Source organism: Lontra canadensis, unplaced genomic scaffold (genome assembly GCF_010015895.1).
Source record: "Lontra canadensis isolate GAN:19392208 unplaced genomic scaffold, GSC_riverotter_1.0 scaffold93, whole genome shotgun sequence".
In the NCBI taxonomy this organism is placed as follows: domain Eukaryota; kingdom Metazoa; phylum Chordata; class Mammalia; order Carnivora; family Mustelidae; genus Lontra; species Lontra canadensis.
Window position 1 is genome coordinate 1,886,606 of NW_022631087.1, and position 26,729 is coordinate 1,913,334.

Here is a 26,729-nt window from a genome sequence, read left to right on the forward strand (position 1 = left end):
CCTGAGAGAAGCTTTTCCTGACATTCCTGAGCATACTAGATTACATTCCTAAAGACTCCTATTGCCCTCCTACCTCCTTTTTGTTAAGAAGACTTATAATTTTATGTTCAGTGTCTGTCTTTCCATGTGACCAAAACACCATAATGGAGGAACTATGTCTATATTGTTTGCTGCTCTATCCGCATTGCCTAGCAGAATGCCGGACATTTAGTACATGCTCAAGAAATGTTTGCAGGTGGACTTCTTAAAAACTGATATTCAGGTTGTGAAAGATAAATTAGTGGAGCTGCCAAAGTGCTAAGAATAGGTGATCCAGAAGCATCTGGAGGTAGGAATCATAACTACAGAGGGACCCCGGTTAACTTCACACACACCCCCAACCCAAGGACCTCTAGTTAGAGCCATGCCCTTATATCCTACTTCAGCCTCTCTAACTTCAGTGGATCATAAATCCCTTGGGACAAAGAGGAGAAAAGGCTGGAGGCCATAAGATATATCACAGATATATCATCTTTATAGACAAGGTTAGCTCACGAATAATGGCATTAAATCTTCAACCTCACAGTGTCATTTATAAATCCAGAGGCATTTCCTCTATCAATTAAGACAACATATAATATTTGATTCTATTTAGAGCTTTAATGTTTATTTGTTTTCAAGCAGGAAAGTAGCAAACATAATAATTTTCCTTCTTCAAAATGTGAATCGTAGTCTTCCTGCTCCTGGGGTTATTATTCATGATAATCATTGATATTTTTTTTAAGATTACTGGCCAAAATAGGTGTATCTGGTTGGTTTTCTATGGTAGCTGCATTTCACCATAATCCTTTATACCAGCTCTAGTGATGCACTCCTAGGCCAGGTTACCATCACCTCTGACCTTGACTCTTTAAGTCCTAACTAGTTGCCCTGTCTCCATCCTTAGCTCCCCCAACCCACCTTCCATATCCACACGGTAACCAGTGACCTTTCTAAAGGGTTAATCAGAGTAGGTCATTTCTTTGCTTAAAATCCTTCAGTGGCTTTTCTATTACACTTAGAATAAGAATTCAAACTCTTTAGTGTGGTAGCAAGGCCCTACTTCCAAGACCATGTCTCTTATTTCTTTCCCTCCTGCTTGGTATGCTTCAGCCACACTGGCTTCCTTACTGACCCCAGAGTACACCAACTCAATCCTTTTCAAGGACTTTGTCCTTCTTCTTCTGAAAAACCCCTAGATTTTCACTGGCTGCTTTTCTGTCCCTCCTTCAAGTCTCAACTCAAAGGTCTGTATGTTAGAGAAGCTTTCTTCAGCCACCAGTGAAATTAGCACCCTCTCTATCACTAGTTACTACATTGTCTTTTTCTGTCTTCCTCATGGTTCTGAAATTGCCTTATTTATTTTTAATGTGTTTTGTTGTTGTCTTCCTGTCCCAGCTAACAAATAAGCTTTTTGAGAGCGTACACTTTTTTTTACTATAGTAACCATAATACCTAAAACAGGGACTGGCATATACTGAATGCCTTATAAACATTTTTGACTGACTAAGAAAATGAATGTTTGAAAAAAAAAGAAAAGAAAAGAAAATGAATGTTTGAAGTTAAAATTAGTGTGTTTTATGAAGTACAGCAAAAGACAGTTTGGAAGTATTTATACTTTAAATTCAAAAGTTCCAAATATAGGTATTAGTGAAGGCACTTTTTGATCAGACAGGCTCTGGGTTTGAATCCTAGCTCTGCTGAGACCATTTCTGAGCTTTGTGTTCCCCAAGGAGATCATGGGGACTAAAATGTTGACTTCACACGCATGCTCATGGGCATCTGAGTGCCTTGAACTTAAATATTTTGATACCGTGGGAAATAGGAAAGCCTCCTTTCTTAATTTTCTGCCATAGCTGGAAAATGTGAGCAAGGAAAGCAAAATGCAAACTTAGGACAGTTACCTTTATTTAAAAATGAAATAGCATATTATAACCTGTTGATTTTTCAGATGACTTTCCACAGTCATCTGGCCAAGTTATTACTTTAAAAAATATCACTGACTCTCATATTTAACCAAATATTGTTTTGGGGGGGGAAAAGGCTTAGCAAAATATATCCAATTTCTGATACCCAGTAGGAACCCTTGTAAATAATTTGATTGATCTCATTCTTCCCCATCATCTTCCAGAAAATTAAAAAGCTAAAAAGTATCTTTCAGCCTTTAGGAAAACTTACATTTAAACTCTGATGTCCCTGCAGGAGCTCTAAAGTTGTTGTAGCTCCTTCTTAGTTGGTCCATTCAAGCCACTACATGAGGCCTACGAAGTCCAGAGTGAAATCCATGCCAGCAATGTTTGCCTTTCTAATGGTTCTGTAGTTGCTCGGGAGGGTCAACTTTAGAAAGAGCATTTATGTTGAATAACTCTAGTCAGGCAGCCAGGATAAGTTTTAACATTTCAAGTTGCTGAGTAGAATGTAGTATTTGCAGTTACAGAAACAATTTTAGCTCACATTCCTCAGAAAGCTAATTTTAATTTCTCATAACATTATTGTATGTTTAGCTATTTATACTCTAAAAAAATTAAGAGCTGTGCTTAACTATCAAATTATTAATTCAGTCACCATGCATTCATCAAATACTCACTGTATGCCAGGTGCAGTGTGCTAGGTACAATGGCAGATACTTAGGAGAAGAAGTAGTTATTGCCTCTGCCTGGGAGAGATGTATGACCTTTAGGGGATGGAGACTCATAAGTACAGTGCAGGGAAATATGTGCTTTTCTTACAACTGTTGCCAAATGTAGTAGGTCAGTGTATTTAAGTGTGCACCTGTTTTATGACATTGATATAAAGGGTGAAGCAAAGTGGTCACCTCTTCTATTGTAAGCTCTTGCTAGGAAGGTTCCAGTTTCAGCAGCCCGGTCTGGCTGACTTTAAATGGGACATCTAAACTGTGGTTGGCAGCGTTCACACGCATGTCTGCTTGGGCCAATCTGTTCTATTCTGTGCAGTGAAACTTCAGCTGTTGAGGAAAGAGCAACTTTGCCATCTCATCCCCCAAATCTGGAACAAGTCTAAAGATCTATAGAGTAGCTAGGTAAATTATGGCATCTCCTTAAGACAGAATTTTATGAATTTATTAAAAACTATAGCAAGAAAGCATTTTTAAAATCTAGGAGAAACTCTTAGGACAGACTATTAAATGAAACAACTATATAAGATACCTATTGGTTATCCTCAATTATATTAAAACAATGCATTGAACCAGGGAAATATGTCAAAAGATTAAAAATGACATTATGGGCCATTTTTTCTGTTTTTTTTTTTCCCTGCATTTAATGAGATTTTTACAATGGGCACATTTCTTTTATAATCAGGAAAAATAATGCTTATTTTTAAAAACAATTTCCTTCCTGTAGTTTAGCTAGTCAAGTGAAGCACATTGTCCACCAGGCCTTCTGGGACGTCCTGGAGTCAGAACTGAATGCTGAGCCTCCCGAGTATGAACATGCCATCAAACTGTTTGAAGAAATCAGAGAGGCAAGTTGATGTTGTCTATATTGATTAATAATTTTTTTCCCCAAAGGCTATTTTTCTGTCCTCCAAAGAGTATTGGAGATTGTTTTTGGAAAACTGAGTAAGTTCAATCCCTGGAAGGGTGGTTTCCAAAATGCGCTTCCTGGAGTTGGGGGGAGGCTAGGGAAATAGGACAGTGGAAGGAGCACAGGGCAACACTTCACACACAAAGAGTAGTGGTCACAGTAGTTAAAAGCTCAGACTGGAGAGCTAAACAACCTGGTTTAGTGATGGGCTAAACGAAGGCTTTCCCTCCAGGAGTTCTAGTGTCCTGAGTACCTGCAGGGTAATTGTAAGATTTAGATGATATGACAGTTACAGTTTTAACTACCATTCACAAAGCGCTTGCTCTATGCCAAACACTAGATGATTCATTTGTTGTTACCATAATGCTGTGTTATTCTTCCTGAATAAAAAGAAGCCAAGTTCCCTTACTCACCCAGGGTTACATAGCTTTGAGGAGTAGAGAGGGACTTGAGCTGAGGCACTCTGGCTTAGAATCCGTACTCCTATGCTATGTGCTGTGTGTGTAAGCACAGTGGTCGCTGTGTGGTGAATACTTAGGTTAGGTTGCTTGTATAATATATAATAAATATTTTATTTATTTATTTATTTATTTTTTAAAAGACTTTATTTATTTATTTGAGAGGGAGAGAGAATGAGACAGGTCAGCTGGAGAAGCAGACTCCCTGACGAGCAGGGAGCCTGATGTGGGACTCAATCCTGGGACTCCAGGATCATGACCTGAGCTAAGGCAGTTGCTTAACCAACTGAGCCACCCAGGTGCCCCTATATAATAAATATTTTATATGTAAAATATACTAATGGAGCTCATGGGGTATTTCCATTTGATCTTCTTTAAGGGGTTCTTGTGGAGCCATGATCTGCAACTTATTCTTTCTTTGCGTGGTTTAAATGTAAACTTTTTGTAGTTATTTCAGTAATATTCCTTCCTTGCCAGTTGCTTTTATTCTGATAGTTTCAGTAACTTCCATGGGCTGGAGACTGGGGCGAGGGGCACTTTAATTCAGAAGCTAGAGCTTTCTTTTTAGAGTTGAGGCACTAGAGTGCTCCTCTGACCCACCATGCTTCTGTGGCATCCAGGCATTAAAATATGCACAAGGAGCTTAATCATCTAGACACTGAAGTTAAAATGACAACCCTATTCACGTAACAATGCTGTTAACTTTCCTTTCCTATGTAGACTCTCCTCTCTTTTCTGACTCCTGGCGGCAACCGACTTCGCAACCAGATCTGTGAAGTTTTGGACACAGACCTCATTAGGCAACAGGCTGAGCACAGGGCTGTTGACATCCAAGGCCTGGCCAACTATGTCATCAGTACGATGGGAAAGCTGTGTGCTCCCGTGCGAGATGACGATGTCAGAGAGCTGAAGGCTACCAGCAACATCGTGGAGGTGCTGAGGTTAGCACTTTCGCTGCTTGCATTTTCTTTTCTTATCTTTTTTTTTCCCCCAAAGATTTTATTTATTTATTTGACAGACAGAGATCACAAGTAGGCAGAGAGGCAGGCAGAGAAATAAGGAAGCAGGCCCCCCGCCGAGCAGAGAACCTGATGTGGGGCTCAATCCTAGGACCCAGGGATCATGACTGAGCCAAAGGCAGAGGCCCCAACCCACTGAGCCGCCCAGGCACTCCTGCTGCTTGCATTTTCTGAGAGTACCTTTGAGTTCATTCAAAAGGGAAGTGTGGGGGGCAGGTACCTAGGTGATCCAGTCAGGTATGTGTCTGACTCTTGTTTTTGGCTCCAGTGGTGCTCTCAGCGTCATGAGATCAAGCCCTGAATTGGGTCCCATGCTCAGTGTGGAGTCTGCTTGAGATTCTCTCTCCCTCTGCCCCTCCAGATCGTTCTCTCTCTCTCTTTCTCTTAAATAAATAAATATATATTTTAAAAACAAAACAGAGGGACGCCTGGGTGGCTCCGTGGGTTAAAGCCTCTGCCTTCGGCTCAGGTCATGTTCCCAGCGTCCTGGGATCGAGCCCCACATCAGGCTTTCTGCTCAGCAGTGAGCCTGCTTCCTCCTCTCTCTCTCTCTGCCTGCCTCTCTGCCTAATTATGATCTCTAAAAAAATAAATAAAAAAATAAATAAATAAATAAATAAAAACAGAAGGGAAGTGTGGCAATTGAGTAACCCAATAATAACTGGTCTCCCAAAGGAATCCTTGATCTTAGAAGAAAACCAGATAAGCAAAGCTAAGTATTTTTGTGCCTCACTGCCCTGTCCTTTTTTCCCCCTCTCTATCCCCCACCCCCAAATTTAGTAGGAATAGAAACCATGTACACTTTGTTCAGACTCCCTTAAAATTTCAGGGGTTTCTAATGAAAATTCCTTCTTGAATCTTCTTTGTCTCATTAAGACTCATTGTTTATGCTTCTTAGTGTCTACTAGTTTATGGCCAGGTGTAGAGGATCAGCTGGAAGTATTGTATTTGCTAAAGCAAATACTCTTGAGATCTATGAAGGATACATTGGAATGCACGTGTAATGCCTTCTATGCAAAGTGACCTTGCCAATGGCAGTTGGAATTTCAAAACTATCTGGGGTTGTTTATTGTTTCCAGTCTGTAAAATAGATCACAGTTAATGAATTTCAGCTTAATTTCTTAATCAGCTCTCTAACTATTCTAACTCTAAAATTTTTAGACAAATATTTCATGTCCTGGACCTCATGAAAATAGACATGGTCAATTTTACAATTAGGAGTCTTAGACCACATCTTCAACGCCAGTTGGTGGATTATGAGAGAACTAAGTTCCAAGAAATTTTAGAAGAAACTCCAAGTAAGTACAATATAATGTGTATATATTGAAATTAGATGGAAATATGATGTTTACATTTTTGATGTCTTAAGGAGTATCATTAAAGAATTTTGGCTTTTCTGTTAAATATTTTTTTAACTTCTAAAATAGACATCACAAATTTATCGCTGTCTGCCCATGTCCCAAGAACTGTGCCAAGCACTATTCGTTTCTTCATGTATTAAAAAAAAATATGTATTTATTGAGCACCTGCTGTATCCCAGACACTGCTTAGTTGCTGTGAATACTGTAGTGAGCAAAACAGTGTTGTGACCCCCAAGGAGCTGACATTGTAGTAGGCATGGCAAGCAAACAAATAACATATATTGTCAGATGTGTTAAGTGCTGTGAAGAAAAGTAGGAAAAAAGGGCAGAGAGCAGTGGGGCAGGAGTGGAGGAGATGGTGTTTTTTAAGATAAGGTAGACTGGGAAGACCTCTCTAAGAAGGAACATTTGAGCAGAGTTTGGAAAGGGAAAGAGGAGGGGGCATGTGAAGGTGAGCAAGGAATATCCCAGCCTGAGGGAGATGCATGGGCAAAGGAGTGAAGCTTGCAAGTGAAGTTGGACAGACAAGGGAAGACAGTGTGGCTGGAGTAAAGTAGGCAGGGAAAGAGTGGGAGGAGAAGAGGCCAAGAGGTAGACAAAGGCAGGTCCTAGAGAGCCTTGCTTGGAAATGAGCATTGAGAGTTGAGTCCAAGTGTGGTGGGAAATCATTGGAGAGTTTTGAGCAGAGAGGGCAACATGGGATTTTCATTTTTAAAGACAACTCTGGCTTCTGGGTAGAGAATAGATCATACCGGAGCAAGGAGGGAAGAGAAACAGGGACACCAAGGAGGTGGAATTGCAGTTGCTCTGGCAAGAACTAATGGTCCACGTAGCAGCAGTGGAAGTAGTACAAACAAGTCAGATTCTGGTTGTATTCTGAAAGTTGAACAAAACGATTTGCTGAAGGTTAGATGAAGGTGAAAAGGGAGACATTGAAGATGATGCTCAGGTTTTCACCTGAGAAGCAGGGTGAGTAGTGATGGCTGTTTGTGAGGCGGGGCAACTAGGGGAAAGCCGGGAGGGAGGTAGTCCGGAGGCAGGGTTCGGTTTTAGATATATGAACACAGAGATCATATTTGGCATCAACATGGTCAGGTAGGCCTGTGGATGTGAGAGACTAGAGTTCAGGGGAATGGTGAATGCTGGGAGTATACATTCAGGACTCACCAGTATATTTATTTATAAAGCCATGAAACTGAATAATAACTAATATGTATAAAATGTTTACCACATGCTAAGCACTTTACCTATATTAACTAATTTGATCTTCGCAATAACTTTAGGAAATTGCTTTCCATTTTATGATGAAGAAACTGAGGGATGGACAGGTTAGATCCCTTGCCTCCATGACACAACTTGTAAGCTATGGGGCTTAGACTCACTCAGGTGGTCTGGCTACACCATTCATGCTCTTAGCCACAATATTGCACTAGATGAAATTACCTGGGGAGTGAGTGTCAATACTAAAGAGGCCTGATTTGGGATTCTAGAGCATCTAGAGCTTGAAAAGAGGAGTAGGATCCAGCAAAGGTGACTGTGAATGAGTAGCCAGGGAGGTGAAGGAAGCCAGGAGCTGGTGATGTTCTGTAAGAAAGTAAACAAAACATTCGGAGAATGAAGACATAATCAGCTGTGACAAGTGCTAAGTGGTCAAGAAAAATGGAGGCTAAGGCTTGACCACTGGGTATGACTGCATGAGGATTTTTGGTAACCCTGATGGGAGCAGATTCGTGAACTACTGGGCATTAAAGCTGGATTGTAAGAGGCGTCGAGAAAGCCTGGGAGTAGAGAACGTGATACCTCAATGAAACATCACAGTTACTTAGTTAAGTAGGTACTGTTATACCCTTGATTTCACAGGCAAGGGATTTGAGATGCCAGATGTTGCACAGCTGGCAAAGGTCTGGCTTACCAGATTCCCTCATTGCCACTAGCTTCTGGGCTTTTAACACTAGCTTCTGGATTTTAATTCACTATGCTATAAGGCTGTTAGATGATCCCCCATCCCTCGTGGACTGAGCGTTTCTGTCGAGCTAGTCAGTATGGTAGCCTTATGTAAACAAAGGGAAACAGGTGCCACTTTTAAAGGGGCCCCAAGAGTCTGGGGCATGTCCGCAGAGGACCTGGATGGTGGAGGGTCATAGGAGGAACAGACCATGAAGCTGAGCACATTTGGTTTGGTAACAAGGAGATACACATGGGCCATGAGCACTGCCTTCCTGTTGGTACTGATTCAGGGACTTTGGGTTAAGCCCTGTAGGCAGACTTGGATCCGTGGAGGGAAATCACAGGCAGAGTTTTGATCTTTTTAGCAGCTGGAGATGTTTTAAGCTTGGAATGAGCCTCTTTATTACTATTAGTAGTCAGTGCCAGCTATCATTTTGTTGAACACTTATTATATACCAAGTCCTTACTATGTGCCAAATGTTTTACCTTTGTTAGTCCATCAAAGCCTCACAAAGCCCTATGAATCTGGCACTGTTATCACTCACTGTTTATACATGAAGAAATGGGGGCACCTGGGTGGCTCAGTCGGTTAAAGCATCTGCCTTCGGCTCAGGTAATGATCCCAGGGTTCTGGGATCGAGTCCCACATCGGGCTCCCTGCTCAATGGAGATTCAGCTTCTCCCTCTCTCTCTGCCACTCCTCCTGCTTATTGTCTCTCTCTCTCTCTCAAATAGATAAATAAGTAATCTTTAAAAAAATATATAAATGAAGAAATTGAGGTTAAAGTACTTACTCTAGGTGACTGCTTAAAGCCTGGATGAATCAGACATGTCTCTGCCCCAAAGCATGTACATCGAACGCTACACAACACTGCCTGTCTTCAAATGAGATACTGACTTTCTTTGGAAGACCTACAGAGGGAGCTCTAGCACTGAGTGGCAGATAAGATTAGATGACTTCTAAGAATCCTTCCACAACAAAAATTCTGTGACTTTAGGGCTGTATTGTTTCTGCAAAGGAAGAGAGGGATTTAATGGAAATAGAACCCCACATAGAACCTGAATCTGAAACCTGAACTACAGTAACTATGTTTGTAGCAGTGTTTTCCTTTCCGGCATTTTACTGACTGGTTTCATTTGTTCACCTGTGTACATATGTCTACATACGTGTGCCGATATCTCTATGTCTTGAGTCAAGATAGCTTGTCATCTGGAGGAAATTCCTTAATATTGGTTTGAGTTGTAATTTTGTTCATCTTAAATTGTTTGTTTCTGTCCTTAAAACCCAGGCTTTGTGACCGGCAAATCATTTGTACTTTTCACATTGACTTGGATATTTTCAGAGATTTAAGAATAGAATAAATCCAGTTGTGGATATAGGTCATTATTGCCCAGCTCTAAATATGTTCCCAGAGAAATTGAGAGTCCAGGAAGCAGAGTGTATGTCAGCTGTTAATTATATCCTCAAGTCACTCTGCCAAAAGTCGGTCACTGTGCCCTAATATCAAAATAAGAGCCTCACAGTAACATGCAGGACAATTGGGTTGGATTTTTGTGTGTACATTTTTTATAAAATAATTATTGCAAAATTAACGCAGAGAAGCACTCTAGATTTCTGAATTGACTCCAGAAAATATTTTGCCGACAGAGTTTTATATAATTGCCTGATTTAAAGTACACCCCAGAAAGCCTCAGACAATGATTGGATACATGTACTGAACATCAACAGGATAACCACATCAGGTCCAGCAACTAAATTACCTATAGAAAGAGTAACAGATTACCTCTCAGGGACCAGAGCACAAGTAATTTCTAAGATACTCAGAAAGAGAAGGTTTTTGTTTATTTAGGTAATATCTTGTGTCTGATAGACACAATGTTCTCATAGAACTTCGTTTCATGTGATTCTTTCAGAAATCTTGTGGGACATAAATACTTTCCAAAATCACATCAAACTGCATTTTCATTTTCTTTGCCTGGCGCTCAGGACATTTAGGAACTACTAATGGAACATTCTGAAGATGAGCAGACTGACGCTCAGCAATGGCCTGCCCAAACACCAGAGAGTCACACAGCTAGTAAGTAGTAGAGCTAGGACTAGAAGCCAGTCTCCTACATCCAAGTTGAGACTAAACCAAGCTGCTGCTTTGGCTGTTTCCTTTGGATTTTTCACTTTTGTGTTATGTCAGCTGGGTTATATTTCAAGCAACAGAAACCGACTCTGGGTGATCTAGCAAAAAAGGAAGTGAATGGAAGCACGGGGGCAGTTCGCCAAAAGAGCCAAAATACCTGAGCCTGAGCAAGGCCAGGAACCAGGAGAGCATCAGGAATCTGGGCAGGGAAAATAAGGAAAAGTTCCTAGCTCCATCATCAGAACAGTTAATGTGTATTTTAAAATGGCCCAGCCTTGAATACTGTAGTCACCATTCAGATCTCAGGAAAGTTTGATGGGCATATGACTCAGCTAGGCCGACCCATGGTCATGGGGTTTGCCTGGTCAGGGACCTCTTAACTGATATTTACAAAAGAAACCATGGAGGGAGGGAAAACAATATCTCAAAGAAAGCAGTACCAAGGGCTGCTTGGCTGGTTTAGTCATGTGAATCTTGATCTCGGTGTCATGAGTTCAGGCTCCATGTTGGGCAGGAGCCTTGGAAAGAAAATGAAGGAAGGAAGGAAGGAAAAAGAAGGGAGATGAGGTATTGCTAGGCATAATAGAGCAGGTGTCATGGATAAAGGGAGCTATATTCTTCTAACTGGAAATTGAAAATTTTAGCCTGAATATTTTTCCAGGAGATTGAAAATGGGAGCCATCTAAAGCTTTGCACAACATCAGGGTCTTCCAGTCACATATTTCTGCAGCACTCTCTTAGTTTATAGGAGTACTGTCTGCTCAGAATTATACAGGCCATCCCCCAGATCCAGGATGTGGAGTTGTTGCCTTTTTAGGAGTTGTTACCAGAGTTCATACTTAATAAGAACCAGATTTCATGCTTAGGTACCATACTAGAAATCAGCAGAGATGGGAATTGGATTCCTTGAAGAATCCATATGGGGATACCTTTGATTCATTCATCTTAGAAGGCTCAACTACTAAACTCATTCACACTAAACTGGCAGATTTTACAGGATATCCCTCTGTCTGCTATTTGTAGCACTAAATAGCACAGTCGGTGGCTCTTACATGATATAAATCTTCGCACGTTTGTGTGTGTTTAGTGTTGATGAAGCTTTATGCAATTCAACCTGCAGTTACTAGCTTTAGATTCAGTGACTTAGTTGGCCAACCTGTAACCTATATCCCTTTTTAAAAATTTCATTGAAATACACTATCTGTGCAATACAATGTGCCCACTTGAAGTATATGGTTTCATGAGTTTTGACAAAAGACTATGCTCCTGTAACTATTACTACAAATAAGATATAAAGCATTTCTGTCACTCCAAAAAGAACCTTCTTGCCCTTTGCAGTAAACTCCCCCCATCGAGGTAAAAACTGATAATAATTTTCATCATTGTAGATTAACTTTGCCTCCGTTAGAACTTCTTATTAAATGGAATCATGCTGTGTGTCACTTTTTTTTTTTAAGATTTTATTTATTTATTTGAGAGAGAGAGAGAGAATGAGAGGGGAGAAGGTCAGAGGGAGAAGCAGACTCCCCATGGAGCTGGGTACCCAATGTGGGACTCGATCCCAGGACTTCGGGATCATGACCTGAGCCAAAGGCAGTTGCTTCACCAACTGAGCCAGCCAGGCGGCCCCGTGTGTCACTTTTTTGTCCAACCTCTTTTACTCAACATAAGGTTTTTGAGATTCATCTGTGTTGTATATTTATTTATAGTTTGTATTACTGAGAAGCTTCCTGTTATATGATTGTACCACTTTGTCTGTTTACCTGTTGATGGACATTGGCATTGTTTCCGGTTCTAGGCCACTACGGATAAAGCTGCTGCGAACACATATGTATCAGTATTTGTGTGTGCACATGTTTTCTTTTCTCTTGGGTTAACACCTAAGAGTAGAATGGCTACGTCATTATGTTAAGTATATGGTTAACTTTACAAGAAGCTGGCAGTTATTTTCCAAAGTGGTTGTGCTATTTTATACTCAACATCAGTATATGAGAGTTCCAACTGCTTTACATTTTCACCAACGCAAGGTATTATTGGTCTTTTAAATTTTGCCTTTTATAGAGGGTGTGAAAGTCGTATTTCACTGTGGTTTTTATATACATTTCCTTGATGATGAATGATGTTGAGCATCTTTTCATATGTAAAATAGCCATTTATCTTCTAATGTGAAGTGCCCAGTCAAATCTTTTGCCTGTTTTTTTTTTAATATTTTATTTATTTATTTGACAGAGATAGATCACAAGTAGGCAGAGAGGCAGGCAGAGAGAGAGAGGGGGAAGCAGGCTCCCTGCTAAGCAGAGAGCCTGATGCGGGGCTCGATCCCAGGACCCTGAGATCATGACCCGAGCCGAAGGCAGAGGCTTAACCCTCTGAGCCACCCAGGTGCCCCATCTTTTGCCTGTTTTTAAACTGGGTTGTCTTTTTATTGAATTGAAGCGCTTTCAATATATTCTGGAAATAAATCCTTTGTCAGTTTTATATGTTATGAAATTTCCCCCCGTCTGTGGCTTGCCTTTTTCATTTTCTTAACACTACCCTTTGAAGAAGAGAAATTTTTAATTTTGATGAAGACCAAATCATAAAATTTTTCTTTTATTTGTGCATTTAGTGGTGTGTCTACAAAATCTTTGCATATCCCAAGGTCATGAAGACTTTTTTGACTGTTTTCTTCTAGAAGTTTTTATAGTTTTAGGCTTAGGAAACATTTCAAGGTAATATATTTCAAGGTTCACATTTTTCCATATGTGTATCCAGTTCTAGCACCATTTGTTCAAAAAGATTACCTTTTCTCTATTGAACTGCTTTGGCATCTTTATTGAAAATCAATTGATGATACATTTGTGAGTCTATTTCTGACCTCTGTATTATTTTTTTGTAATTGAAATATAATTTATATTCCACAACATTAATTTTTAAGAGTGTATAATTCAGTGGTTTTTAGTATAGTCATAAGGTTATATAACCATCATCAGTATTTAATTCCAGAAGATTTTCATCACCTTAAAAAGAAACCCCATACCCACTACCAGTATCTCCCTAGTCTTCCCTTCCCATAGCTTTCAATAACCCCTGGTCTACTTTCTGTTTTTATGGATTTGCCAATTATGGACATTTCATATAAATCAAATAGTGCAGTGTGTGGCTTTTTGTGTCTCTTCTTCCAATTAGTATAATATTTTCAAGATTTACCCATGTTGTAGCACATACTACTACTTCATTTTTTAAGTTGGATTCTATTCTATCCTATGATCTGTATGTCTTCCCTTCACTAAATACCACACAGTCCTGATTATTGAGGCTAAGTCTTGAAATCAGGTAGTGTTTGTCTTCCATCTTTGTTCTTCTTTTTCAAAATTGTTTTGTCTATGTTAAGTCCTTTGAATTTCCACATCCATTTTTAATTAGTTTATCAGTTTCTGCAGAAGAGCCAGCTGGGTTGGTGATTCGAATTATGTGGATTTGACATCTTCACATTAATAAGTCTACTAATTTGTGAACTGGATGTCTCAAGTCTAATTTATTTCAGCAGTATGTTTTAGTTTTGGTGTACCAGCCTTGTACTTTTTTTTTTTTCCTCTAAGATTTGCTTATTTGAGGAGGGGTGGGCCAAAGGAGAGGGAGAGAGAAACTTAAGCAGACTCTGTCTATGCTGAGTGGGGAGCCTGATGTGAAGCTTGATCTCACAACCCTGAGATCATGACCTGAGCCAAAACCAAGAGTCCAATGCTCAACCAACTGTGTCACTAGGTACCCCTCCAGTCCTGTTCTGATTTTGTTCAATTTAATCTCATTTATTTTATGTTCTTTGATGCTGTTATAAGTGGTATTTTGTAAAATTTTTATTTTCGAGTATATAGAAATATAATCAATTTTTGAATATTGATTTTGCATCCTGAGAACTTGCTAAGATATTAACTTATTAATGCTAGTAGGTTTTTGGAATATTCCTTCAGTTTTTCTATATATACAATCATTTTGCCTACAAATAAACAGTTTTACTTCTTCTTTTTTAATGTGTGCCTTTTATTTCTTTTTCTTGCTTTATTGCACTAACTAGGACATCCAATCACATGTTCAATAGCAGTCATGAGAGAAGGCATCCTTGCCTTCCTAGGGGAAGAATATTCATTATTTGACCATTAAGTATGGTGTTAGCTGCAACTTCTCATAGATGTATGTGTTGAGGAAGATCTGTTTCTGGTTTGCCGAGAGTTTTTATCTAAATAGATCACATGTTAAATTTGGTCACATGCTTTTTCTATATCTGATGATGGGATGGGATCTTTTTTTCTCCTTTATTGTTTAATGTGCTGAATTACTGTGATGAATATTTTTCTAATTAAAGCAACCTTGCAATCCTGAAATGTTTATCCCACTCCTCCTTGGTCATAGTGTAGTATTTTATCTTGCTAATACTTTACCTTGCTAATGCTTTCTTAAGGATTTTTGCATCTGTATTTTTGGAAAGAGATCGTTTTGTAATTTTCTTGTAATGCGTTTGTCAGGTTTGGTATCAGGGCAAAGCTGGCCTCATAAACATGAATGAGAAGTCTTCCTTCTCTGCTTTGTGAAAGAGATTACAAAAAACACTTTGTCTTGATTTGCGTGTACTGTGTACATTAGTAAATGTTTTATAGTGGGGAGGGAAAGATAGCCTGTGGGACCAATCGGTCTGTCAGTCTGAAGACGACTGTTTGAGCAATTCTTTAAGTTGATGTTTACTTCCAGAGATGGTGCGTTAAATTGGAAACCTACCAGGTTACTCATGCCAGACACAGAGAGCAGAGGCTTTTATTTATTTATTACGATTATTTATTTATTTATTTGAAAAAGAGAGAGAGGGAGAGAGAGCGAGCATGTGAGAGAGCATAAACGGGGGAGAGGAAGAAGGACTCCCTGCTGACCAGGGAGCCCAATGCAGGACTCAATCCCAGGACCCTATGATCATGACCTGAGCCTAAGGCAGATACTGAACTGACTGAGTCACCCAGGTGCCCCAGGAGAGCAGAGGCTTTTAGAGCACCCAGTATGTGACAAGTACCACTAGAAAGATAATCTGAGTATTTTCCAAAGCAACTGTGTCTGCCAAAACAAAGCCACATTTCACATACCTATCATGTGATGCTATGAATTAAGTCAAAGGAAAGAGAAATAAAAAATAAAGATCATAGCTTGGACTCTTCAGTGAGTGAGATGAAATTGGGATGAATGTACATAAAATATTTAGTAACAATTTAAAAAAAAAATAGAGAAGCTGTTTTTTAGTTCAGCTGTTCAAGAGAAATGACAGCCAGATCAAAAATTCAAAGGTGGGGTTCTCTGAGAAGGGAGAGCAGGGATGGGTCCGTACAATCAAGAAAGGCTTCCCACAGGAAGAGAGATTTAAGCTAGGCCAGTAAAGACTGGCAGGATTTAGATTTAGAGAACCAATGGTAGTTTCAGGGGGGTGAGGCCAAGCCTCCCTAGCGGGAAACCAGAAGCGCGTATTGGTGGAGAGTAAATTCAAGTGCAATGCTCCTGGACCTTCACAGGTCCTAGGAAATTCTTAGGTAAATGCACCTGTAAAGCCATTGCCTGTTCTTGTGTTTCTCCCTCCCAGTGGACGAAGAACTTCTTGAGTGCACCAAACAGGTTTACTCATCTACAAATCCCCGGCACTTGGTGTAGCACCTAGGGTACATTAGGTGCTCCGTTGTCATTGAATAAATGAGTGAATGAAGAGACTTATTGCCTACGTGAAAAATTGACAGTACTTGTATCTCATGGGGTTGACCTTGGTTTTGGAGCCACATAGAGGCATCAGTGTACTAGCTGGTGGGAGTAACATCTCAGCAGGTAGATCCCTTAGAGGAAAGCTGATGTTTCATTCTGAACTTGTGCTCTTTCTGCTTTACCAGTCATACTCAATTCTGGCTCCGTGCTAGGATCTCCTGGGGTATTTATTTATTTATTTTTAAAGATTTATTTATTTATTTATTTATTTGACAGACAGAGATTACAAGAAGGCAGAGAGGCAGGCAGAGAGAGAGAGAGGAGGAAGCAGGCTCCCCGCCGAGCAGAGAGCCCGATGCGGGGCTCAATTCTAGGACCCTGGGATCATGACCTGAGCCAAAGGCAGAGGCTTTAACCCACTGAGCCACCCAGGCACCCCTCACCTGGGGTATTTAAACACAGTTGCCTGAGCCCCATCTCAGACTGATTAAATCGGAATCTCCAGGATCTGTGCCCAAGATCTTTCTTTTCTTTTTAAAGCTCTCCAGTGATTGTAATATCAGCCAGGATTGAGTACACTGTTGCTTTGTTGGAGATAACTAAATGGGCTTTTAGATGTGTCAGCTGTAAATGATTAAGCTTGCAGTATAAATGCTTATTAATGCTACATTGTAATTATATCCACCAAGATTTCCTATCTCTCTCTCTCTCTCTGTTGGGTGTCCTTTAAACAAAAGACCTCAAGTCTTTTACATCTCTATGAACAGAACTAGAAAAACCAAGAACATTTGCCAACTGAGGAGAAGCAAAGTTGTGAAATTCTCCGGTGGTGTTGCTGTTGTGTGGCAAACATTGCTACTCACAGATTACCCTGGTTCGAGTGCTGGGTCTCAGGGAGAATTTCAGGGTCACTATTCTTTATTTCATTCTCTGGTGCTTTTTAAAAAAGATCTGTATCTGTGTTCATTCTGTGTGTTTTGTTTGTTTGGTTGGTTTTTTTTGGTTTTTTTTTTTTTTTTTTTAGCAATTTCCACCTTATAAATTCTATCAAATATACACTTTTATAAGAAATGTGTAAAAAACAAAATTGTTTCTAGTGGGGAACCTTAAAACTGGGTCAAAAGTAAAATAAAGTGTGCACATTAGCATGAATGTGCATTTTGAGAAAGGCATAATTCTAATCAGATGCTCAGGGGGATCCAGGACCCAAAAATGTTTAATAATCAATGCTTTTAGTCTGAATACCTTCTCTGCCAAAATTCAAGGTCATGTATGAGCTGGCTCCTGCCTACCCACCCGATGCCATCTGCTACCACTCTCCCTTGTTCTCTATGGACCAACAATACAGATATGCTTGTAGCATCCAGTATATGCCATATTCTGTCACTGTTCTGGATTTTTGTATGGGCTGTTCACCTGGTCTGGAGTGACAGTCCTGTCCTCTGTTTTATATCTTTAGGTGTCACTTACAGAGCTTTTCCTATTAGACTCTGTCTTGGACAATGTTTGCTCCCTCCACTCCCACTGTACCTTCTTGCATTTATTTTGCTGTAATTGTTGGTTTACAGCTCTGACTCCCCATCTGGACTATAAGCTCCTTTAGGGGTGTGCCTGTCTTGGCATTCATGCCCAGCCCCTCACTTAACCTCTGTTGTCATGTAGAATGCACAAAAGGGATCTAACAACTGTAGGACAAACATATGGCCTTTTTGTTTTCAGGTGCTCTTGATCAAACTACAGAATGGTTAAAAGAATCTGTAAATGAAGAACTGCTTTCTCTTTCTGAGACTGCTTTAACTCCTGGGGCCGAAAACAGCTCTAAGCCAAGCCTGAGTCCTACACTGGTGCTAAATAACAGTTATTTAAAACTGTTACATTGGGATTATCAGAAAAAAGAATTACCAGAGGTGAGTGGTTTTTTTTTTTTCCCTTCCCTCAAGTTCTCCAATATTTTAATTCACAAGTTCTATCTGTGTATCAGCTGGTCTGTCTAGTGTTACGTGTGGTTTAATGACTTTCCTGAAATCAGATAGAAATGGGAGTTTGGATGTAACATTGCTTGTTTTATATTTTCATGGTATTGAGCTTCCCTTTCTATTTTTACATTTAAAATAAACATGCTAGACACTCATCACAGATGGAGCACGTCTTCAGGAACTGACAGAAAAGCTGAATCAATTGAAAATTATTGCCTGCCTGTCCCTAATTACCAACAACATGGTGGGTGCTCTTACAGAAGGCCTCCCTGAGCTTGCAAACAGGTTAAAAAGGATTTCAGCTGTTCTACTTGAAGGCATGAACAAAGAGTAAGTTCCAAGTGTTTTTATCTGCTCATCCTCGTGTTAAGGCTCCGCGTGTGTTTCAGAGATCACGAATGATCCTGGATGTCTGGGTGTGGTATTCAGGACTATACTTCAGAGAAGCTTATCTTACACCTTCTTTTTCTAGAATTTCTTTTAATATCTCTGAAGGTTTAGATGTCCTTTCATAAGAAGGGAGAGATCTTTTCCATGCCAAGTGCCAGGGTGAGTGTCCTATTTCCACTTAGGATGGGCATGTGTAAGAACTCTTCTTTGACAGTGCCGTGGAACAAGCAAACAAACAAACAAACAAACAAACAAAAAAACGCAGAATTCCATGCTGAGGGTTTAGAAGGCCCTACCAGGGAGGCTTCCTACTCAGTTGTTCTGACTCCATCATTTTTCTGCAATGAAATGTTTATCAACTTGTCTGATCCAGCCTGCTATGAACTCTTTGGTAGAAGTAGTGACATCCTGTCCTTCAGAGATATTGCACAAGTCCAGTGAAGGTCTTGTTTTTTGCTAAATTCATTGCCCAGGATCAGACTTTGGATCTCATTTGGGTCATCCTATTGTGAATCCTCTCCAAGTCAGAAAATTCCTAATCTTAGTCAAGGACCAGATGTTTTCATTGGTCTTACATGGGTCAGCTTCTCCTGCTGGTTCCCCTTTAAGGTGTTTTTAAGGCCTTACATTGTTCATTCCTGTCTTTGAAGGGAGATGCCCCTATCCCTCCATCCGCCTCCGCATTACCCAGAAAGCACATAAGATTACTTGATAAATCCTAGAATATTAAGAGCCAAAAGGAGCCCAAGTGATTACAACATCCAAAGTTGTCAGAGAGAGAAAAAGATTTATCTTGGGCTGCACAGCGAGAAAAAGGGGAAATCAAGGGCTGAGGTCTGGTCCAACTGTGTCAAGGCCCTGCCCTTCCTACTATTTTTGTGCTAGTCATCCAGGCTCATTTACTTCACATTCCAGGACACAAGACCTGTAACGAAAAGAAACCTTCTCTAGGTTTGCAGCTGGTCTTACCTTAGCATTTCCCCACACAGGGTAACTATTACTTTCCAGAAATTTTTATTAAGCCTTTAGAGAACCCACAGAGCTCTTTAAGTATTCATATAAAGCATATAGCAAAGTGGTTACTGAGAAGTCAAGCTTCAGGTCCGACAGACCACGGTTTAAGTCCCAGGTGTGCTATTGACTGGTTAGGTACCCTTGGACAAGTTCCCTAATCACTCTGAGCCTCATTTTTTCACTTGCAAAAAGGGATAATTGTGCTTACTTACCAATGTGGGAACTTAAGATGATCCATTGTGAAGCACTTAGTACAGGTGTTTGGCGCATGGTGCTTGATAAATGTTCACCTTTAATAACTAGTTAGTTGTTAAATCGTCTTCTTTATAAAAGCTCTGCCTCTCCAATTGCCTTATCGTTTTAATTCTTCATGCCTGCCCCCCCCCCGTTCTCTTATCCTTTAATTCCCATTTTGCACAAAGTTATATTAAAGACCATTTCTGGACAATGAGAGGCTGTTTGCAATCATCGTTCCCCAATAGTGTGGACCCAACACATGCCCTTTCTAATTGCCTCTTTTTTCTTACCTCTTAAATAACCCATTGCCAGTTACTTTTTATGGTTTTCTGGGATTTTTGATTGGGTACTTGAAAGTAACAATAGGAAGGAGATTATCTTTGATCATGATAGGTCAAGAATTTTAGGTAAATTGTCATTATGGTATTAACCTCTAAATAGGTTCATTTCTTGTGGGTTTTTTTTTAAGATTTATTTGTTTATTTTGGGGGGGGGAGAGAGAGATCATAAGTGGGGAGAGGGGCAGAGTGAGAAGGGAAAGAGAGAACCTCAAGCAGACTCCCAATACAAGCCCAATACAGGGCTTGATCCCAGGACCTTGGGATATGACCTGAGCCGAAATCAAGAGTTGGCCACTTAATTGACTGAGCCACCCAGGCGCCCCCTTCATTTCTTGGTTTTGATTGGTTTTATAGATGCACTGTTTGGGCATGGGTAAAGGAATTGATTCTTCATTCTGTAAAATTGATTTAATAACAACAACAAAAAAATCTATGAATGAATCTGCTCAGACCAAAGGGTTTGTTTTAAGAAGTAAATAGGTATTTTCTTTTCCTTTCTGATGGTCCTGCAGGAAAATGGGATTGCAGACTTATTCTCAGGGACCACCTTTTCTGACTCTGCTTTTCTAACTAAACAGCACCTACAGAATTGAATGGTTTTAAGCATTTAAAAATCTGCTACACATAAGGGGTGGTACCTGGGAGAAGTTACTATATTCTAAGTTCATGCTAATAGAGGTACTTACTGTCTGTGTAAATGAAAAGTGACAGACATTTGAACTAAGTTGGTATATTAAAAAATGTTTAAAAACTGCTGAATAAAAAAACTATTCCTGATGCAATTTTGTTTTATGCTTTTTTTAGGACCACTAACTTGAAGGAAGTCCTGAATTCTATCGGTGCTCAGACTTGTGTTGAGATTAACAAGGCCCTGGTGGAGAGAGGTTTATCCATTTTGAATGCTGAGGTCCAAGCTAATCTCATAGGCCAATTTTCAAGCATCGAAAAGGAGGGCAATCCTATCTGGTCCTTGATTGGTGGGTCCTCATGTTTTCATTGGTTTCTGCTTCTATTCCAATTTGCTTTTAACTTGCTGGTTTTGACCAATGTCAAGTGTCAGTTACATTTTTGTCTTAAATAGATTACCTGCTCCTTTTGGAGAATAAATATTGAAAATATGAAGAAACAAATTGTACTTTCAAAGGTTTGGGACTCACTGCTTCTTCTGTGTATATCTGTAACTGTGGGGGAATGTTCCAGGGCTTTCTGTCTTACTACCCAGCCAATAGATTTTTATGAAGAAAATACCATAATGCTACCAATATGTTAAAATCCTAGATCTATGCAACAATCCAAACCAGCTGGCAATGACACCAGTTCTGCTGTGAGCTAGGCTAAGTGAGCTGAGGCCTCTTTCTTGGCCAGGCTTAAAGAGACAATGAGCAAAGAGGCTATGGAACTGGAGGGCATAATGGTGGGCTTTTTTTTTTTTCCTTTGTACTTAATCCCTAGGCAAGTGTCTGTCTCCGTGTCAAGTTGTGTTGGTGAGTTGGGAAAATGGAGAATGCATCAGTTAGGACTCTTTCTAATACTTGTGACAGAACTGAACTAGTATAAGCAAAAAGGAAGTGCATTTTCTCATGTAACCAACAAGAGCAGAGCAGGGCTGTCTCCTATACGACTGAGTCAGAGCGCAGACCGTGTCACTAATTTCCCCACCTCCTCCTTCAGCACTGCCTTCCTTTGGGCAGGCTGTCTTCACAGATAGACTCTCTCCATCGTGGCAAGACAAGCCTCAGCTCCAGCCTGTATCTTTCCATATTGAAGTCAAGTGAAAAACAAGGTGTTGGCTTCACTCTTAGCCCAAATAATGACACCAGAATAGTCTTATCAGCTTCAGTCGGCATGACTGCAGGTCAAGTCACATTCTTGAATAGGTCATGGTGGCCAGAGGGGAAGGAACCGGAGCTTGAGACGTGTGTTCAGTTCCTGGAGTCAGGGTGAGCCGACTTTCCCTGCAACACCTAGTCTGAGAGTAGGGAAGAGAAGGTTTGGCCCAGACCAAATTGGGTGCTTTGGCCAGAAGAATGGGGAGAAGGTGACATGGGGCACAAAGCAAGTGTGTACTACAGAGAATGAGGAATAAAGACCAGAAAGAGGAAAAGAGCGTAGAATTGGAACTGTGGACTAATCTGCAAGTTTTCAAAGTACAATGCTAGCTTTCCTAAGAGTATAAATACTTGTCATTATTTTTTTTGAGGCTCTCACATAGGTCTCTCATTCCTACCTCTGGGGACATGGAATGCTGGAGATCTAGGCCACGAAAAGCTCAAGACTTTAAACCATTCCCAGAAAGGAGTAGTGTTGGTAGCAGCACTGTGGGCTACCAAGAGATGACCCTCAATGACAATGACAAACACAGGGCTGAGGCCTTCCCTGTATGCCTTCACTGCTGATTCCTGTGTGCCCTTATGGCCTTGGTCTCCAGCAGAACAGCCCATCCCTGGGAGGAGGAGGGGCAGAGTGTCTGCAGTCTCTGCCACATACCACTAGCCCCCACTAGTATACTGGCCTCATGAGGATGGAATACATGTCTCTTGCCTGCTATGTCCCTATACCAGGCTGGACCCACAGATGGCATTTAATAAATACAGTTGACCCTTGAACAAAACGTGTTTGAACTGCACACGTCCCTTATGTGCAGATTTTCCTTGATATAGTACTGTAAATGTATTTTCTCTTCCTTATGATAGTCTTAGTAACGTTTTCTATTCTCTAGCTTATTTTATTATAAGGATAATGTATATAATACATATACAAAATATGTGTTAATGAACTGTTTATGTTATCAAGAAGGCTTCTGGTCAACAGTAGGCCATTAGTAGGCTTTTGGGGAGTCAAAAGTTATATGTAAGTTTTTGACTGCACAGGAGGGGTCCGTGCCCCTCACCTCCAATTATTCAGGAATCAACTGTATTTGTGCAAGGGGTGAGCGTGTCAGAGACTTACACAGGGTGAGTACCTCACATAACCATCTGGCTTCAGACTAGGGACTCTCAATGAGCCAGTCTGACTCCGGAATCATATTCTTATCTACTCCGGCTGGGCCCCGTAGTCAGAACTGGAGCCCTGCTGTTGGTTGGCATGGTGGCCCGAGCGTCCACGTGTCCTCTGTGCCCTTGCTTTAGATAAGGGAAGCACTTGCAATTTCAGAAGGGAGGGAGCTGGGCTGCCCCACCCCAGGGTAGCCTCTTAAACTCCGGTAAAGCACTTTTTTTTTTAAACCCAGCTATCCCCAGTCCAACCTTCCTGCTATTTTGCAGACTGAAAGCATTTTTAACCTCATTCAAAGTACCGTTGCCTAGAAACTAAAATGACTCATTTGAGCAGCTCTCCTTCGACTCTGGAAGCCAAGGGCACGCCTTTGGCAGGGACTCAGTTTGGCCGCTCCTAAGTGGACAAACGCTTCTGTCATTTTATTCTTGGCCTAAAAACTGACTTGTCTGCAGAGGAGACAGACATACTCATCAGCATAATAACAGTTTTGAAAGAGTTTCTTTCTTTAAACAATCTTTCAGGATGGTGTTTGGACCATATCTGTGATGAAAGCAGACCTGGGCTCCCAAGCGTCAGGCAACCAGTCTAACGGGAAATTCAGTACACAGTTGACTCTTAATTTTCTGCTTGAAGCAGGGTTGGAGTAAATTAAGCACTCAGAGGAGCCCAGGAACATAAGAAGGACCAGTTAGCCTTGGTTTTCCTTTCCTGTTTGTGGTACCCATAGTCTGCCTTTTTTTGTTCTTTTTTTTTTTTTTTAAGATTTTATTTATTTATTTGAGAGAGAGAGATTGGGCACAAGCTGGGGAAGGGTGTTGGGGAGAGAGGAAAGAGACTCCCAGCTGAGCAGAGAGCCTGACACGGGACTCAATTCCAGGACCCCAGGATCATGACCTGAGCCGAAGGCAGACACTTAACCAACTGAGCCACTCAGGCACCCCTGCCGCCTTTTGTTCTTGAAGGGCTGTTTATTTATAATGGGATTACAACTCCCACTATGTTTTTAGCCTTTTGAAAAGATAACTAGAAAAGGTTTCTTTCAAACCAGCTTTCTTCAAATGCATATGATAACTAGGAAACAGTTATTTCTAGACTACATGCTATGTGGATTATTTACATGCTTATAGCTGTCTGTTTTTTTTTTTTTAAAGTAATTTTCAGTCGTCTAAGTGATACATACACGAATGATTTGTTCCTGTTGACAAATCGTGGGTCACATCAAGTCCTCTTTGGCTGCCCACCCTGTTCCTCCTTGACTCTGTTGTCTTCAGTGGGATGTACTCACTTTCACAGAGCTTTTTCATTCCATTCTCACTTCAGTTCAGTCAAGATCTGTGATGTGCCTGCCACGTGCCAGACCAGGGATATAAAGATAAGAAAAGACACAGCCCTAACCCTTAGGCAGCTTTCCATCTGAGAAGGGAGAGAGGAATATATATGTTATCAAGTAACCAAAGTATAGCATGATTGTCTGGCGGGTGTTAGGGAAAGTCACAGAAAGGAAGTAACTTTAGGCTCAGCATTAAAGGATGTTTTGGACTTTGGGCAGAGATGAGATGAGAGGGAAGGGTTGTCTAGTAAGAGAAAACAGTTCTGGCTAAGACAAGACATGTGACATTGGGAACTTAGAACTCTAGGTCAGACCTGGCTGTGTGACTTTTGGGAGAAGAGTTTGGAGACAAGAGTTTCATTAATGTCATCATGGTCCATATCCTATGGACTGTGTTCTCTTTAGTGAATTTTTCTTTGTGAAGTTTCCATTTCCAAAGCCAAAAGAAGTCCTTGGGGCTGTGTGGCTGGTAGCAGGTCTGGTCTGGTACTATTTGTCCGGTATTGTTGCCGCCGCACTGACTTAAGCATTTGCGTCCTCTTGCAAAGCTCCTTCACATGCAGACTCGATGAAGCAGCGAAGGAGGAGAATGGAGAAGATGGCCAGCTGGAGTGCCAGCTGGGGCAGCCCCTCCTCAGTGCCTCCAGATTGTTGGCCGCCGGTGGGGTCACTGTATAATTTGTTGTCCAAATCAAGACACGTTTGAGACCATTCTTGTTCATTATGTTGGCCCAAAAGGGGGAAAACCTGGATGTGTGGTCACCCTGGTCATGTGGTAATTTGGGGCCCCCAGGTTTGCATCTCTAGATTTTTCGAGAAGAACCAGAAATTTGGATTTCTATGTGAAATCCCCTGATTTTAAAGAATTTCTACTTCTTAAAAAGACAAAAACAAAAACAAACAAAACATTGTATGGGGCCAAACTAGCAGTGCCAGTTTACAGACTGAGCTTTCATGTACATAACTAAATCACGGATAGTAAGTATTAAGTTTTTATAAAAGAGCCCTGTCCTACTACAAAAGTGCTCTACATTTTTTTGTGTGTGTGTCACTTAGCCATTGCTGTGTAACAAGGCACCTCAAACTCCACAGCTTAACCCCCACAGATAATTAGTGTTGTTCACAAGCCTGTGGGGCACCTGGGTAGTTCATCTGGTCTTGCTGGACTCACACATGCGTATGTAGTCAACTGTGGCTTGGGTAGGCACTCTGCTCATCTTGCCTGGACTCTCAAGTGTTTGCAGTCTTGTTGGCTGTAGGTTGGTCTAAGCTGGCCTTGAATGGAATAGCTGGGATTCCCTCAATGTGGTCTCTCCTCCAGCCCAGGCTTGTTCACGTGCAGTGGTGGGTAGAGAGAGCAGATGTGAACCATGGCGCTTGGAGCCTCTGCATGCAACTAGCCTACCAGCACTTCTGGCACATTCTGTATCAGCCAAAACAAGCCATAAGGCCAGACCCCGTTCAAGATACGGGGAAATAGTCTCCAGCCTTTGATGGGAAGAGCTACAAAGCTACCTCGTAGAGGGTGTGGGTATAGGGAGGGCAAAGAATTGGGAATATTACTGCAGTTCACCTACCATAATTACTATTCTTATTTACTTTTTAAAATAAGATTCTTTAATAATGGAACAGCTAAAGATATCTTCTTTTTCCCCAGATAAACGAACCCAACTCTACATGAAAAGTCTACTTTGTCTTCCAAGTCCTCAAAAATGCATGCCTCCCGTCCCAGGAGGCCTTGCTGTCATTCAACAGGAGCTAGAAGCACTGGGCTCTCAATATGCAAACATTGTGAATCTCAACAGACAAGTGTATGGACCATTTTATGCAAATATACTTCGAAAGCTGCTCTTCGGTGAGGAAGCCATGGGAAAGGCGGATGCTTCATCTTCCAACTAAAGAGGAACTGACATTGGATTTGAGGTTGGAAATCCAGCACTTTGGTACCCAGTCCACCAGTGGCATGACAGATGCGGCACCTTCTCAGTCCTGTTCGTGGTGCAGTGTTGGCCTGAATTGTGTAATCCAGTAATATTAGCATTGCAGAAAATATGCACTTCGTATAGAACCTATTCATGCATCATTTTCAAGTTCGAAAGAGATGTTTTTAATGGACAGAAGGCAATTCGTAATTGATTATATTACCTATATAATACCTATAAATGTTTTCTTCAGCATTCATATATGGCTTATTCATCCAACCTTAAGGAGTTGTTTTTCCTCACTTGTCAATATCAAATCTAATGATCTTT

The 26,729-nt window shown here is 40.8% G+C and overlaps 1 protein-coding gene across 4 annotated transcripts in view; it reads left to right on the top strand.

Annotated features, from left to right (window-relative positions):
• The window catches only part of TCP11L2 (t-complex 11 like 2), a 38,336-nt gene extending 11,912 nt beyond the window's left edge, over positions 1–26,424 (top strand). For all 4 annotated transcript variants that reach the window (XM_032836500.1, XM_032836499.1, XM_032836498.1 and 1 more), the window contains exons 4-10: positions 3,381–3,501; positions 4,742–4,962; positions 6,202–6,338; positions 17,912–18,099; positions 18,317–18,498; positions 20,955–21,127; positions 26,135–26,424. In XM_032836500.1, the coding sequence (XP_032692391.1) occupies positions 3,381–3,501; positions 4,742–4,962; positions 6,202–6,338; positions 17,912–18,099; positions 18,317–18,498; positions 20,955–21,127; positions 26,135–26,376 (1,264 nt within the window). In that variant the 3' untranslated portion in view covers positions 26,377–26,424. The remainder of the gene's footprint in view (positions 1–3,380; positions 3,502–4,741; positions 4,963–6,201; positions 6,339–17,911; positions 18,100–18,316; positions 18,499–20,954; positions 21,128–26,134) is intronic.
• Positions 26,425–26,729: the final 305 nt, after the last annotated feature.